Source organism: Xenopus laevis, chromosome 3L (assembly GCF_017654675.1).
Source record: "Xenopus laevis strain J_2021 chromosome 3L, Xenopus_laevis_v10.1, whole genome shotgun sequence".
Taxonomy (NCBI): domain Eukaryota; kingdom Metazoa; phylum Chordata; class Amphibia; order Anura; family Pipidae; genus Xenopus; species Xenopus laevis.
In genome coordinates, this window is record NC_054375.1 from 20075369 (window position 1) to 20093371 (window position 18003).

The following is an 18003-nucleotide window of genomic DNA, read 5'->3' on the forward strand; positions in this document are numbered from 1 at the left end:
GGAAAACCGGTCCAGTACCTGTATATGGTCAAGTGCATACATGGTACTGGCTGATAAGTTTGTAATACCTGTATACAAATGGAATCTGTTAACCAGAAAGCTCTGAATTATGGGAAGGCCCTCTCCCATATACCTAATTTTAATCAAATTATTTACATTTATGAATGATTGACTTTTGGTCTGTAATAATAAAACAGCACCTTTTACTTGATCCCAACTACTGGAGACAAAACAATCCTGTTTGGTTTATTTAACACTTAAATGATTTTTTCGCAGACTGAAAGTATTGAGATCTAAATTATGTAAACCCCTTATCCAGAAAACACCAGGGCCGAGCATTCTGGATAACAGGTCCCATACCTGTATGTTAAGCTCCTTTTTCTAATTTATTAAGCAAAATAATCATTTTTGGGATCTCCCGTTAACCATAGCTTTCACTCGTTACCAACGCTTCTCTGATTTTGATGTGATACATTCTTGTGATCTGTTTACAGTTTTCCGTGGTAGCCTGCCTATCTTTTTATTGAATTGACATGCCTCTCATTTGTGTAGCCATTCAAGTTAGTTTGCCTATCTGCAATTGGGAAACTTTGAAGACCTGGCTTCTGGAATTCACTTTGATATACTCTTAGATGCAGAAATATAGGCTAACTAAACACACAAATATTTGTGACCGGGACTACTGGTGTAAGTGAGGCATGCTGTACACATAGTGAGATTGGTGAGGTTTCACTCTCTGGTTTAGGTTGCCATACTTTGATTATCTACTTTGGTGTTGTTTTTAGCACAAATATACATTTTAATTAATTTTAGTATTAAAATTAAGGTTTAACTTCATTGCTATAGGAGTCCTTTGATTTGTGAGTCAGCCTTATTATGGTGCAATCTGATTTTTTTTTAATTTTTTTTTTTAGCTTCTGCTCATTTCCAGTTATAATCTGCCCCTGGCCTCCCCAGTATGTAATCTTGATTTCCCCTTTTATCATCACCTGACCCCTCTATGTCCTTAGGTCCTTTATGACCCACCACCCAAATAACTGATGACAACCCTAAAGCCTGCTTTACTACAGAAAATGGCAGAGAAACCTATAATACAAAGCCCTGTGTTGTTGCCCTACAATAACTTACACATCACATTTTACCACTCACATGCTGGGCCAAATCAGGCTGTTCATTTGACCTCTCGTGAATCATAATGTTGGCCTATGCAAGCCTGTTGGGCTAGCCCAAAATATATCAGACAGGCCCACTACACAGGCCTGCAAAACCCTTGTAAGGCCAGTTTAACCATTTCACTACATGCAAAAGAAAGAGCTGCTTTGGTCAACATTTCCTTAATGCCCTATTGTCCATTATTAGAAATGTAATAGGATTTTAGACTGCCAAGCCCAGCTAGCTACAGGTATAGGATCTGTTACCCTGAAACCCATTATCCAGAAAGCTCTGAGTTACAGGACCACCATCTCTCATAGACTCCATTTTAATCAAATGATTAAAAACGATTTCCATTTTCCGTGTAATAATATCATCCTAACTAAGATATAATGAATCCTTATTGGAGGAAAAAATATCCTATTGAGCTTAAAGGAAAAGGAAAGGCTTGGTGCACTAGGGTACCAAATGTTAGCCACCCCCAAGTGATTTATTGACTTACCTGAAACAGTGCTGCTATCACCGGGCTTATACCAGTGAGCACCTTGGAGTGTTCTTTTTCCATCTTCATCCTTCCTCGCGCGGCTGTGCATGCGCAATAGAACAAAAGCCGAATTTAAACTAAAAAGTCGGCTATTTTGTTCAACTGCGCATGAGTTTGCCCCAGGAAATTTGAAGAAAGAAGAAGACGGAAGTGGATCCCTCCGTGGTGCTCACTGGTATATCCCTGGACCGGTGCAGTTTTCTTCTGATCCCCGGCCCGGGGTTTCAGGTAAGTCAATACAATCACTTGGGGGTGCCTAACATTTGGCACCCCCAAGTGCACCAAGTCTTTCCTTCTCCTTTGAGTAATGTTTAAATTATGTTTTAGCAGACTTAAGGTATAAAGATCCAAATGACAGAATTAAGCAACAGGACCCAAGCATTCTGGATTACAGGTCCCATACCAGTTTTCATGTACCCTATAAACAGCCTTCATTTGAAATCATTGCCAATTGTGACACTTGTTTGCCATTCTCTAACAAGTGCCATTACCTAAGAAGGTCTTTGTTGTGTCACATTGGTATTTGCATATTAAAGGGAAGGAGTATTACACTAATGATTTGGCCTCCTATTTAGAAGCTGACTTTGCAGAACAATGTCTAAGAAGCGTTGCAGGATGAAATGATGTTAGGAAAAGACTTCAGAGGTTTGCGGGAGATTAGTAAATAAAGCAGAAAGAAGCAGATTGAATGTTTTACTAATTGAAAAGGGAAATGAGGTTAAAATTATAGCCATAGAAATTTTACAGCAATATTCTGTGACCAGGACATTACTATATTGGGTGCAGGGAAAGCGACTGTACCAATTCCCAGGGAACCTCACGAAGATCCATGCATAAGACTAGCCACTTATTAAGCAAAACTATTTATAAGCAAGTATATTTAGGAAATAAATCAGTTATTACACAATCAGATGGTTTACCAGTTTAGCACAAATGACAGATATGGAGCCCTATTTCTGCCGTTGTATTGGCAAATGGGAATCAATAAACATTAGTAATATGAAGGCTCTGCGTGGCTTTAATTAGATAGGGGTTGGGTGGGTGATAAGCACACTGGGGTGCAAATTGGGTAGTTTCTAACACAGTCAAAACTCCCTCACCCCTTCCCCTTGCCTACAGTGTGACTGTGCTTTTATATAAGTCAGTCTTGCATACTATGTTCATCTTCAACTCACGGACTTCTCTCTGAGAGCCTGATATATAAAAAGAATATATAGAAATATATCAGTTTTTACACAAGTGGACTGGCTACCAGTTTAACGCAATATACGGAGCCTCACATCTGCCTTTGTATTGGCAAATGGGAAGAGGAACAATGCTATAATATGAATACTCTGCCCTCCATATCCAAGGATTATTGGGGATTATTACTTACCCAAGAAATGTGCTATTTCGGACACATATCAACATGATTTTTACCCACAATGCACCATGTATTTCCCATAATTTTAAAAGTAATTGCAGGTGCCAGAGAGAGTTGCACTTGGTGCAGTTCTGTGCAATGCATCTAAAGGCAACTGTGCATTTGCATTGCTGCAAATTAGCTACAAATATGATAAGGATACTGGAATGTACCATTTCTAACTTCCACCTTTGATGTGAAAGAAGCTCCAGGGTTCCCAGAGGTGTAACAACCATAATACAGACCCCTTGACTGTGGGGGTGGGGGCTTGTATAGTAGCCCCTTCTGTCATATTAACTTTGCTGCAAACGAGTGATCAGGTGGGGTGAATGGGTGTCTGAAGGGACTGCACATGCAAACCCCCTTTTTGGAATTTTTTTGGGGGACCCCAGCCTTTAAATAATAAGCCATTGAAGGTAGCCTAGTGTTAACTGTGCATGTGTGTTCATCTCAAAAGGCTTGTGGGGTGCCCAACACACACAAGTGCAATGACCAATTTTGGAAACAAGTACAGGTATGGGGTCTGTTATCCAGAAACTTGTTATCTAGAAAGCTTTATATTACCGGAAGAAAGGGAGTTGGACACATAATTTTGTGTCAGAACTCATATTGGGGTGCGTTGAGTACATTAGAGGCACCAGTCTATAGCACCCAAAAGAGAATGTTTCACTGCCTGTCCCGTTAAGAGAAAAAAAAGCACTTCCCCTTTAAAGCTGGTCTCTGTGTAAAGTAGGATATTTGCAGCATTTCCCCTTTAAAGCTGGTCTGTGTGTAAAGCAGGATATTTGAATAAGACATTCGACACATGTAATCGCTGTAAAACTTTTAACATTCTGCATATACCAAGGGGCATTATAAAAATATACTTACATTGAAATGTGCTCAATGAATAAGCCCATAATAGCCTGGCTATAGAATACAATACACAGTGGAAATCTCACAGGCACAAAAGTGATATTTCTCAGAATGATGATCAAAAATTGTTTAGTGGACAGATGAAATATAATTGTAAGAACTTAATAGTTTTTTTTACTTACAAGTGCCTTCTGCGTTAGAGGACAAAATATGAAAATATAATCCCAAGCAGAGATGAAAGACATTATATGCAGGGCTATCTTTATTAGTGCCCACTGGGCAAACACTTAAAACTTGGACTGTCTAGCCTATCCCTCACTAGTTCTGTCCCTACTGTACTAGTACTATACCTACCATGCTACTATAGGTACCATCCCTCCCTACTATACCTGCTATCCCACAACCACATTCCCTTCCCAGAGACTATTATCCCACTGTTACTATAGGCACCATCTCTCACTACTATACCTGCTATCCCACAGCCACAGTCTCTTCCCAAGGGACTATTATCCCACTGTTACTATAGGCACCATCTCTCCCTACTATACGTGCTATCCCACAGTCATAGTCCCTTCAGAGAGACTATTATCCTACTGCTACAATAGGCACCATCCCTCCCTACAATACCTGCTATCCCACAGCAACAGTCCCTTCCCAGAGACTATTATCCCCACTGTTACTATAAGCACCATCTCTCTCGACTATACCTGCTATCCCACAGCCATAGTCCCTTCACAGAGACTATTATCCTACTGCTACAATAGGCACCATCCCTCCCTACTATACCTGCTATCCCACAGCCCCTTCCCTGAGGCTATTATCCTAATGCTACTATAGGCACCACCTCACACCCTAAGGAGACAGCAGCCCCTAAAAGGATATTTTTTGTCATCCCCCAAAAATAAACTAAAGCTATGATTGTATTAAGGTCCAGAATGCAGTTCTACTGTATGTTACTTCATCCTGTAGCTTTCGGTTCACAGACCTTGCATTAAGCACGCTCCACTGAACATTAATTGAGAAGCACTCCTCTCACTGCACTGCAATTGAGACCATTTTAAAATGTATTAGCAATAAAGATGGGTAGCTTACATATGATTTGTCATGAACCGCTGCCCTCTTTGAAGCAACCAGTTATTTTACAAAGCCATCCCTGAAAGTATTCTTGCATTCATAGCTCATATACTTGCCTTTGCCAAGTTATTGCAAAGGTCAGTGGGAACGTCACCCTTTTCCATAAGTTATATACCTGACCTGCACCTTCAGAGAATTATTGAGGGGTTATAGGTCATTGTTCCTATTAATTCACTTTTCCAGGCTGTAGATTTTATTGAATTGTAATTAAAGGCTTCTGTAAATCATGAGGAACCTCATAAATTAGCTTGAAAGGTTTGTTTCATTGTCTTGGTAAATAACAGATACCAGCAATAGATAAATGTTTTCCTTTACAGCTGTGATAAACTACAAATCCCAGCATATTTAGTTATATATCAATTCATGCATTTTATATTAAAAATACCGTTGCACCCTGCCTTCTAACCCAAACAAACAGGCACATGTCTCACTCTGTTTTGGAGCACAGAGACGTGGCTTTATTTATGAGAGAGGCAAATAGGAGGCCCCCATAATGCCGCCTAAATTACATATAATTCAAAAGAGCAAGTTTGGGAGCAGATGCCGGTTGCATTAGGGCCCTGTATTTATGGGGATAAGAACCAGGGTCACACTAGGGTGCACAAACTCCACAAGGGCTGCTACCGCAGGGCCACCCGCAGCCCTCCCACTCACCCACCACAGGCTCCTTCCTCCGCAAGGATCATACACGCCTCAATCAGGGGAGGGAGGGCAGCGGGAAGCAATGGTGGAGGGTAGAGGGGGATTGGGTCTGGGTTGGTGGGTCCCATGAGGGCCAAGGCCCACAGGGTTTTTTCCCACTGCCCCACCTGCCCAGTCCAACCCTGATAAGAACAAAGCTGACTTCCACATTGTACTTTGCACCTTGCACCAGATGTCGTATTCAGTTCGGAATGAAATGCTCTCTCCATGAACACCAATGGACACAGTCTTGTACCCCATAGTGCTCTTGCATTTCTAATTTTCTTTCTGAGGTTGTGCCCAAGTTAGAGAGAGGCTTGGTTAGAAAGGTATTTCACATTTCTGCTAAATTATCCACTAGAAGGCCTTTGAAGTGATTATCTCATTAGAACAAACATGTCTGCCCCCTTGGGTGCCTATACACAAATAAAATAAAAATTCCCCCAGCCCACCGCTGGACACTTGCGCTACATCTTACGCAGAAGGGGTGGTACCCTTTTCTTATGCAATTGTTGGATGTGCAGACTATCTTGCATGTGCCCTGATCTGCAGGGAAGGAACGGCCTGTACTGTGTAACCCCAGCTCCCTTCCTTGTTTAATTCCTGAAGGCATTAAATGTATTTTGCCTTGGATACACCTAATCCAAGCACTATGTCTGACCTTCTGTTGTTTGGCTACAGTGTAATATCAGTATTCACCCTATGTAAGATAACAGCATGATGGCTTTAGTTCTGGTAGGCCAGATTCTGATTGGAGACTCCTGAAGCAACTGCTTTGAAAGCTGAGTGGTGCAATGGAAGAACTTATTGCTTTCAAGGCATTATACAATACTGTTATGTTATATCTTTTGTACTTCTTGTATCCACCAAGATTATTTGTCTTCTCTTTCTCTACCGCATCACTTAATTTGCTTTCCTTTCTTTTTTTTCTTCTAGGTCAATGAGAATGCCAAGCAGGATTTGAAAGACGGCTTATTGCTTTACAATACAGAAAATAATGTGGGGCTGAAGAACGCGTGGAACATAATTCAGGCAGAAGTAGGCTTGTTTCCTATTATATGCACACCGCGCAACTACAACAATATAATTTAAAAGTGGAGTATTTTGATAAAATTGTTTTAAAAATAAGGTTAATATATAAGGTTTGTTTTCCACTCATCCTTTCCCTTAAAGGGGATCTATGGTCGAAATCTATAATCTTTCCTAGGCTTTGGGGAATGATTATAAGGTTGTTTTTTTTTTTTACGTTTTTGATGCTATAATAGCTGTTACCTTGCATGTCAGTGTATTCCCCCACAATCTGCTCAGTTCACTTGTAAAAAAAACCTTACGACCAGCGGCCGTCTCATCTGTCCAATGAAAAAACAGGAGGCAGTCCTTGCTGCAATGCTAGGATGGGCACCGTCAGAAAAAACAGGAAGCATTGCAGAAATTGTTACCGAATCAGTGCAATCTCCTTGCGCTTGTTGCAATGCTAGGACAGGCACCGTCAGAAAAAGCAGGAAGCATTGCAGTGAGCACAAGGAGATTGCACTGATTTGGTAACAGTGTAGTGGGAATAAAAAACGAGTAATGTGCTGTTTTGTGCTGTAATGTCACTGTAAGGTTATTTCATTGCTTGTGCTAGACTTCCCCCTCTCCCGAGTCTCCCTTAAGTTGTGTGTGCTTCTGAAAATTTTATCTGTAAAAATAACCGCCTACCGTTTTTTCACTGGTGGGTGGGTTAGGCAGATGAGACGGCCGCTGGCCGTGAGGTTTTCTTGACAAGTGAATTGAGCAGATTATGGGGGAATAGATTTCGACCATAGATCCCCTTTAAGACAGTAAGAGGAAACTCTGCTGGAAGCTTTTTTTCTCAATCAAGGCTGGGAACTATTCTCAGTGCATTTTGGGGCAGTTAACATGTGCCAGTACCCATCATTTTTTTAAAAAAAAAACTCCCTATATTCCTCTTAAGGCCCCCATGCATGGGAAAGATATAAAATGGCGACAGATTATGTCCAGCACAAATGTTTCAGTGAGAGCACTTACCAAACATCACTTCACTCCAGAGTGGTAAACGTCCCCCGCCATCCCATGCAGTCAGTTCATATCCAAATAAGTGCAAAAAACAGAGCACAGAGGAAGCCAATATATATATAAAAAAAAAAGTAAAAATGTATTTGGTGAACATTAAAAACTACAAATTACAGCAGCATATCTCAGGTTTTGGCTGCCTGCTTAAAGCGTTTCGTGGCTCCCCTCCACTTCATCAGATGATGTTGGCAGCCTAACTTCACCTTCCGTAAATGTGTACAACCCACCCCCCAAAAATATTAACCTTTTAGAGTGAGATCATATTATACACACAAACCAAAAGCAGTAACCCTTCAAGCTGGCACAGTGTTACCTTTTTAAGAAGCACATAATACCATCGATCAACAAGTAGTGTAACAAATATCAATACAATGGAGCGACTAAAGTATCCTTTAAACTAGAAACATTATCACCATGTCACATCCTCCTAGTAATAAAGCATGGCATTGTTACATATAAATTACAGCAGTAATGTGAATCACCCCATGATCCCTCTCTGATTACACGCTCCAGGACAGAATTGGCATCCATAAATCAGATCCAATTGACACATAACAAAAACCAAAACCCAGAAGGAGGGAAATACTACATTAAACCTAACATACAAATGTAGATGGCAGATAATAATACATAATAAAAACATATCTCCCACTTCCTGTTCATACCCCCATGTATTTCCGTAGTTTTCCACTGATGAATCCAATATGCTTCTCTCAACATTAATTTTCTATTTACATCTCCTCTGCTTATATCAAACTTTGACTTATCTATAATTTGAAATCATACATTCATAGCTCCCTCATGTTTTTCCTGGATATGTCTAGTAGGGATGTAGCGAACGTCGGAAAAAAAGTTCGCGAACATATTCGCGAACTTGCGTCAAAAATGCGAACGTCGCGAACCCCATAGACTTCAATGGGAAGGCGAATTTTAAAAGCTAGAAAAGACATTTCTGGCCAGAAAAATGATTTTAAAGTTGTTTAAAGGGTGCAACGACCTGGACAGTGGCATGCCAGAGGGGGATCAAGGGCAAAAATGTATCGGAAAAATACATTGTTGACACAGCGCTGCGTTTTGTGCTGTAAAGGGCAGAAATCACACTACATTTCTAAACCTGTGTAATAAAATGCTTTAAAACGTCCGGCGTCTACATGTAAAGGTTACAGCCTGTTCACACGCAAAGACGAAACGCGGCGCTTACTGCAACGCAAAAAAACGCAAAGAGCTTTAATGAATGATACCGTCAAGTGAGCAAATGATAGTTGTTAATTACTAGTTGAGCTTGTCACCTCCAGGATGTTCCTCCTGTTGGTGGCAATATTTCTGTAGTGGTGTGTTTAGCAGTCACCGTGCTTGTGCGCACGTGCACGGTCAGGCAGAGGTAATTCAATGTACAGTGAAGTGAACCAAAAAACACTGATTCTGCAGTGTGGGCCCAGTTTTGGTCTACTTTATTGATCACCTGCGGTGACCATAAAAGATGCGATTTTGCCACTGTTGCCGAACCCTGAAAAATTAGGCATGTGTACTTTCTTGAAAAATTATGTTTTTTTTGTTGCAGCCACTGAACCAGAAGGCCAGAAACAATATGCCATATAAATGCTGAAAATATTCATTTTTTTTTGTCGCAGCCACTGCAGCACAGAGGCCAGAAAAAATATGCCATATAAATGCAAACAATATTAATTTTTTTTTGTCACAGCCACTGCAGCACAGAGGCCAGGAAAAATATGCCATATAAATGCAAACAATATTAATTTTTTTTTGTCGCAGCCACTGCAGCACAGAGGCCAGAAAAAATATGCCATATAAATGCAAACAATATTCATTTTTTTTGGTCGCAGCCACTGCAGCACAGAGGCCAGAAAAAATATGCCATATAAATGCTGAAAATATTCATTTATTTTTGTCGCAGCCACTGCAGCACAGAGGCCAGGAAAAATATGCCATATAAATGCTGAAAATATTCATTTATTTTTGTCGCAGCCACTGAAGCACAGAGGCCAGAAACAATATGCCATATAAATGCTGAAAATATTAATTTTTTTTGTCACAGCCACTGAAGCACAGAGGCCAGAAAAAATATGCCATATAAATGCTGAAAATATTCATTTATTTTTGTCGCAGCCACTGAAGCACAGAGGCCAGAAACAATATGCCATATAAATGCTGAAAATATTCTTTTTTTTTTGTCACAGCCACTGCAGCACAGAGGCCAGAAAAAATATGCCATACAAATGATGAAAATATTCATTTATTTTTGTCGCAGCCACTGAAGCACAGAGGCCAGAAACAATATGCCATATAAATGCTGAAAATATTCATTTTTTTTTGTTGCAGCCACTAAAAGCACAGAGGCCAGAAACAATATGCCATATAAATGCTGAAAATATTCATTTTTTTTTGTCACAGCCACTGCAGCACAGAGGCCAGAAAAAATATGCCATACAAATGATGAAAATATTCATTTATTTTTGTCGCAGCCACTGAAGCACAGAGGCCAGAAACAATATGCCATATAAATGCTGAAAATATTCATTTTTTTTTTGTCGCAGCCACTGAAGCACAGGGGCCAGAAAAACTCAGGATTTACCTGGATTCAAATTAAACCAGTAGGGTTTGCACCCTAGTTTGTAACGGTGGTGGAGGGAGGAGGACGCTAAAGGACAGCTGTGTGTGGAGTCATGAGGCGTGCAGAGAAGGACAGCTGCATGGGGAGTCAGAAACTCAGAACAAGTCTTCCGGCGTGCAGTAACCCTCCGAGATCCACCCCTCATTCATTTTAATAAAGGTCAGGTAATCCACACTTTTGTGACCTAGGCGAGTTCTCTTGTCAGTTACAATCCCTCCTGCTGCACTGAAGGTCCTTTCTGAGAGGACACTTGAGGCGGAGCAAGACAAGAGGTTCATGGCAAATTGTGACAGCTCTGGCCACAGATCAAGCCTGCGCACCCAGTAGTCCAGGGGTTCATCGCTCCTCAGAGTGTCGATATCTGCAGTTAATGCCAGGTAGTCCGCTACCTGCCGGTTGAGGCGTTCTTTGAGGGTGGATCCAGAAGGGTTCTGGCGCTGCCTTGGACAAAAAAACATTTGCATGTCTGACGTTACAGAGTGGCCAAAGTGCTTTGTCCTTGCAGGTGCGCTCGTGGCAGGATTACTGGCACCTCTGCCCCTGGAATGTTGATGAGTTCCTGAAGTGACATCACCCTTAAAAGCATTGTACAACATGTTTTGCAGGCTGGTTTGTAAATGCAGCATCCTTTCAGACTTGTGGTATGTTGGTAACATTTCTGCCACTTTATGCTTGTACCGAGGGTCTAGTAGAGTCGCGACCCAGTACAGGTCCTTCTCCTTAAGCCTCTTGATACGGGGGTCCTTCAACAGGCATGACAGCATGAAAGACCCCATTCTCACAAGGTTGGATGCAGAGGTATCCATCTCCGCTTCCTCGTTATCAAGGACTGCATCATCCACGGTCTCCTCCCCCCAGCCACGTACAAGACCAGGGGTCCCCAAAAGGTCACCACTAGCCCCCTGTGAAGCCTGCTCCTGTTGGTCCTCCTCCTCCACAAAGCCACCTTCCTCCTCTGAATCCACTTCTGACACCTCTCCCTGCGTTGCAGCAGGTGCCTGGGTTCGTTCTGGTGATTCCGACCAGAAATCGTGCGCTTCCTGCTCCTCGTCAGGCTGGTCTACAGCCTCATCTGTCACTCGTCGCACAGCACGCTCCAGGAAGAAAGCAAAGGGTATTAGGTCGCTGATGGTGCCTTCGGTGCGACTGACCATGTTTGTAACCTCTTCAAAAGGGCGCATGAGCCTGCAGACATCGCGCATAAGCACCCAGTAACGGGGGAAAAAAATCCCCAGCTCTGCAGATCCAGTCCTACCACCCAGTTCAAACAGGTATTCGTTGACGGCTCTTTGTTGTTGCAGCAGACAACATGAGGAGCGTTGAATTCCAGCGAGTCTGGCTGTCGCAAATCAAACGCCTGACTGGCATGTTGTACCGCTGCTGAATGTCAGCAAGGCGTGCCATGGCTGTATAGGAACGTCTGAAATGGGCCGACACCTTCCTGGACTGCCTGAGAACGTCCTGGAATCCTGGGTACTTTGAGACAAAACGTTGGACTATTAAATTCAGAACATGTGCCATGCAGGGCACATGTGTTAAATTGCCCAGTCTCAGTGCTGCCAACAGATTGCTTCCATTGTCACACACCACTTTTCCGATCTTCAGTTGGTGTGGGGTCAGCCACCGATCGGCCTGTGACTGCAGAGATGACAGGAGTACAGATCCGGTATGGTTTCTGCTTTCCAGGCACGTCATCCCCAAGACAGCATGACAACGGCGTACCTGGCACGTCGAATAGCCTAGGGGGAGCTGGGGGTGCACAGGTGTGGAGGAGGAGGACCCAGCAGCAGAGGAGGAAGAAGAGGAAGAAGACGAGGTAGAGAGCGAAGGAGGAGTAGAGGTGGTGGCAGAACCGCGTGCAATCCGTGGCGGTGACACCAACTCCACTGTCGTTGTTGAGCCACACATTCCCTGCTTCCCAGCCATTACCAAGTTCACCCAGTGGGCAGTGTAGGTGACATACCTGCCCTGACCATGCTTGGAGGACCATGCGTCAGTAGTCATATGGACCTTTGGCCCAACACTAAGTGACAGAGATGCGGTGACTTGGCTCTGCACATGGTGGTACAGGTGTGGTATTCCCTTTTTTGAAAAAAAATTGCGGCTGGGTACCTTCCAGCTGGTATGGTAAAAGCTGGCGGGCTAAGAGTGCAGACAAGCCAGCTGTCAGACGCCGGGCAAGGGGGTGACTCGCAGACATTGGCTTCTTACACTCAAACATGGCCCTCACAGAAACTTGGCTGGGGGCAGATGACTGGGAATGGGAACTGGTGGTCAAGGTGGAAGGCGGAGTGGAGGGTGGTTCAGACGGGTCAAGGACAGCAGAGGTAGAGCAGTAAGATGCTGGACCAGAAGGAGGGTGGCTTTTAGTTTGCCTGTTGCCTTTGAGGTGTTGCTCCCAAAGTGCTTTGTGCTTGCCGTTCATGTGCCTTCGCATAGAAGTTGTACCTATGTGGCTGTTGGGCTTCCCAAGACTCAGTTTCTGACTGCACTCATTGCAAATTACAACGCTTTTGTCAGAGGCACACACATTAAAAAAATCCCACACTGCTGACCTTTTTGAAGCTGGCAATCTGGCGGTAACAGTAGAAGTTGGCGGCGTTGGCGGCAATGGCGGGCGCGTTGGCCGGCTGACCACAGGTGCCGATACATGTTGTTGCCCTACTGTTCCCTGCGAGCTGTCCTCCCTGCTTCTTCCAAGTCTTATTCTCCTCCTGCCTCTCTGACTCTCCGTCTCTCCATCTGAACTATCCTCCTCTTGCTCTCTTCTACTGGGCACCCACAAAACATCAATCTCCTCATCATCATTCTCCTCAGATGCATCAATTTCTTCTGACAGCTCACAGAAGGAAGCAGCAGCGGGGACCTCCTCATCACTCATTATGTCCATCTCTGTTGTGTTCTCTGCCAGAATTAAATCTGGTGTAACGTCCTCATCTCCTTCATCTTCTTCTGCCAATAATGGTTGCGCATCACTCAGTTCAAGAAACTCATGTGAAAATAACTCCTCTGACTCCAGTGAAGAAGGGGCGCCGGTGGTGGAGGAAGTGTTACGTGGGGTGGCCATAGCAGTGGAGGATGAGGATGTTGTGGTAAAGTTAGAAACGGTAGAGGATGGGGTGTGCTGTGTAAGCCAGTCAACTACCTCTTCAGCATTTTGGGAGTTCAGGGTCATTGCCTTTTTAAAACTGGGCAATTTCCTAGGGCCACAGGATAGCATAGCAGCACGGCCCCTAGTGCCTCTGCGTGGCGGCCTGCCTTTGCCTGGCATTATTTTTAAAACAAAAACAACAACAACAACTCAGGTGGTGTTTCTGGAGACTGTATTATTATTGATATTTAGACGGAATGTGAACAAGCTCGCACAGCTAAGTGGCAGTGGTTTGAAGAACACACTGGGCAAATAATGCCTGCAATGTCAACGTATACACTACAGCAGTGGTGGATACGGAATATATTATTGCTGCTTGAAAAACGTCACTCAGGTGCTGTTTCTGGAGACGGTATTATTATTGATATTTAGACGGAATGTGAACAAGCTCACACAGCTAAGTGGCAGTGGTTTGAAGAACACACTGGGCAAATAATGCCTGCAAGGTCAACGTATACACTACAGCAGTGGTGGATACGGAATATATTATTGCTGCTTGAAAAACGTCACTCAGGTGCTGTTTCTGGAGACGGTATTATTATTGATATTTAGACAGAATGTGAACAAGCTCACACAGCTAAGTGGCAGTGGTTTGAAGAACACACTGGGCAAATAATGCCTGCAAGGTCAACGTATACACTACAGCAGTGGTGGATACGGAATATATTATTGCTGCTTGAAAAACGTCACTCAGGTGCTGTTTCTGGAGACGGTATTATTATTGATATTTAGACAGAATGTGAACAAGCTCACACAGCTAAGTGGCAGTGGTTTGAAGAACACACTGGGCAAATAATGCCTGCAAGGTCAACGTATACACTACAGCAGTGGTGGATACGGAATATATTATTGCTGCTTGAAAAACGTCACTCAGGTGCTGTTTCTGGAGACGGTATTATTATTGATATTTAGACAGAATGTGAACAAGCTCACACAGCTAAGTGGCAGTGGTTTGAAGAACACACTGGGCAAATAATGCCTGCAAGGTCAACGTATACACTACAGCAGTGGTGGATACGGAATATATTATTGCTGCTTGAAAAACGTCACTCAGGTGCTGTTTCTGGAGACGGTATTATTATTGATATTTAGACAGAATGTGAACAAGCTTACACAGCTAGATGGCAGTTGTTTGAAAATGAAGAACACACTGGGCAAATAATGCCTACAAGTGCACTACTATTGGTGCACTACTATGAAGAACAGCAAACAGCACTGTACACATTAAAGAACAGTAAGATAAGTAAAATAAAATAAAAATTATATGTATATTAAAAAAAAAAAAAATTCTCGGGTTGGTGCTGCTGAACTACTAGGAGCAGCACAGTAGCACACCAGTCCCACTCCCCAACACTGCTAGACTAATAGCACTGGGCTCTTATAGTAGCAACTAGCAAAGTAAAAAAACAAAAAAGAAAATAAAAGCAGTCCTTACAAGGACTATTGGGTTATTACAGCAGTCAGCAGATGAGATCAGAAGAGATCAGTGCCCACAGCAGGCAGCTACATACAGAGCACTGCAGTAGAAGGTAGATTACTAGCCAGCAAAGCTACCTAACCTAAAATGTCCCTCAAATCCCTGCAGACTTCTGTCCCTCCAATACAGAGCAGTATCAAGTAGATTACTAGCCAGCAAACTTACTATCAACTGTCCCTCAAATCAGTGAAATCACTAACAGCTCTCTCCCTACACTAGCTCTTCCAAGCACACACAGGCAGAATGAAAAAACGCTGCAGGGCTTCAGTTTATATATGGAAGGGGAGTGGTCCAGGGGGTGTGGGGGTGGTCCAGGAGGGAGAGCTTCCTGATTGGCTGCCATGTATCTGCTGGTCTGGGGTGAGAGGGCAAAAAAAAGCGCCAGGTAAGGCGAACCCAAAATGGCGACGTTCGCGAACATTCAGCGAGCGCGAACAGTCGATGTTCGCGCGAACAAGTTCGCCGGCGAACAGTCCGCGACATCCCTAATGTCTAGCCACTGTGGAAATATGTTCCAAATATGTTCCAAAATACGTGTCCCTACTTTTCTCACGTATTGGGAGCCATGCAAACATGCCACCAGATAGACCACTCCCTTAGATGTACAGTTAAAATATTTTGTAATCATATAGATTTTCCCTGTGTTTGTGGCCTTAAATTCCTTGGATACTTTTAAAAGTTGCCATGATTTACATCTTGATCTTCCATACTTATAGTTGCCTTTATTTCTGAGCCAAGAATTAGCAGCCCCCAAATTCTTTAAGCTGTATAAACTCCTAGATACTCATGAGGACATACGTCGCGTATCCATGACCATGGGATCCTGGAGCAACACCCCCCAATATTGCCTTATACTGCGTTGTATAGACCACACCTCCTTGCCATAAGTTGTACAAAAACGTACAGGGGTCGTTGTTTTTCACTTCCGTGGCTATTTTCTTCCGTTTACTGTTATTATGGACATCGATCTATTCTTATCCATTGCTACTGCTTTCTCATAGGCCAACCTCACTACATTCATGTCATAACCCCTCTCAATGAACCAATCCCATAGCTGCATAGCTTGAGAATGAAAGTCATCCCAGGGAGAACAGATCCTCCTCAACCTATGAACTGCCCTCCGGGCCCCTCTCAGACAACTGGCTGGGTGTGCACTCGTAGAGTGTAATAAAGTGTTCTGGGTGATTGGTTTCCGTCCCTAACCATGAATATGTGTATCTATTGTAAAGGCTAGTCCCTCCACTTGGTTATTACAGTACATTCCAGGAGAGTTCATCTCCATCCCACACACTTATGCAGTTATCAATATAGCTGAAAAATCGAACTATCCTGCCTCTATGTGGATTAGCCGCATCAAAAATTTGGAGCCGCTCAAACATCCCATATACAGGATGGCATAAGTGGGGGCAAACGAGGCCCCCATCGCGGCCCCACATTTCTGTAAATAATAATGTTCATCAAACAGAAAATAATTTGTTCTAAGTAAAAACTCTATGGACTGTAACAAAAATATAGACTGTGCCTCAGTGAACATATGTTCTGCGTTTAGCCAGAATCAAACCGCTTCAATGCCATTATTATGGTCAATAGATGAATACAGTGCCACAACATCCTTTGTGAACCATCTATATGTAGATCTCCACTCGATACCCTGTACCTTATTTATACACATAGTAGGATCCCTAAAATACGTTGGAAGTTGCTCAACCAGTGGTCTCAATAGCTTATCGATATAGCACGACAGCCCTTCCTCCAAGGACCCTTTATTGAGAAACAACATACTTGTACTCCACTTGTGCTTCTCTGCGAATTTAAATTTAAATGTGTCTTGGTGTTTTTTTTGTGGTCCATGTTATGACCACACTCTTATTCCAACTCAAATTCATAAGAGCCCTGTATTCTTCTGATTTATATTCACATTTATATTTCCTGGTTGTGTCACCCAACTTCTCTATATCTGCTTGTACTAATTTTTGGAACATATTAATCTGGGGGCTCTTCGAGTTGACAGATTAAGTCCACGATCAGATCTCAAGGGGGCGACATCAGGGAGAGATCCACTTGTTTTGGCGACCTCGCCAAACGAGTTGATCTTCATATGTATGGCCAGCTTTATCGAGAATTCTAAGTCCCTCTAATATGAAAAGCTATACAAAGTCAGTTTTAGGCTACTTAAAAGCTACAGATGGTGCAGAAGGATCAGAAAAGTTTTGCTTGTCTGAATTGCAGGTAAAGGAAGTGCTGCACCATTGGGCCGACAATCAAAATAATATGGCAAAAAAACTGCATTCTTGGGCCCATTTATCAAAGGTAGAATTTCGAATTCATATAAATATATAATTCTAATTTAGGTGGTCTAGGTGGTCTAGGTGGTCTTTTAAGAAAATTTTTGATTGTCTAATATTCGATTGAAAGGTTCCAACCCTGAAAATTTGAATAGTATTCGATTGTATTCAATTCGTACAGATCAAGATTTTCTCCTGAAAAAAAACTTCAGGAAGGCTATTAAAAATTTCAGGAAGGCTATTAATGTCCTAATGGCTTAACGGAGCTCAGCCATTGACTTGTACCTAAACTCTGCAGGTTTTAAGTGGCGAATAATTGAATAAGGACTGTTTGCATGGTCGAGATGTGATAAATCTCACATTTGAAGTTACATTTGAACAGGGGGTTTAAAATTTGAATGTGTGAAATATTTTTGAAACTCGAATATCAGAATTTACTATTAAACCCTTGATAAATCTGCCCCCTAGTGTCCCAAATGATGTTATGAATAATAATAGGAACATGCATGTAGTTCCTAGTGCAAACTTATGTATCAAAATTATTTATCAAAATCCAAATGTTTTTGATTATTTAAATAAAAAAAGTCAGACCAAACTAGAATCCATGATTTGAC

General features: G+C 42.6%; 1 protein-coding gene across 1 annotated transcript in view; it reads left to right on the forward strand.

Moving 5' to 3' along the window:
* Positions 1-18003, forward strand: part of tspan9.L (tetraspanin 9 L homeolog) — a 140559-nt gene that overhangs the window by 110292 nt on the left and 12264 nt on the right. Inside the window, exon 4 of the mRNA XM_041586028.1 lies at positions 6705-6806. Within this exon, the coding sequence (XP_041441962.1) occupies positions 6705-6806 (102 nt within the window). The remainder of the gene's footprint in view (positions 1-6704; positions 6807-18003) is intronic.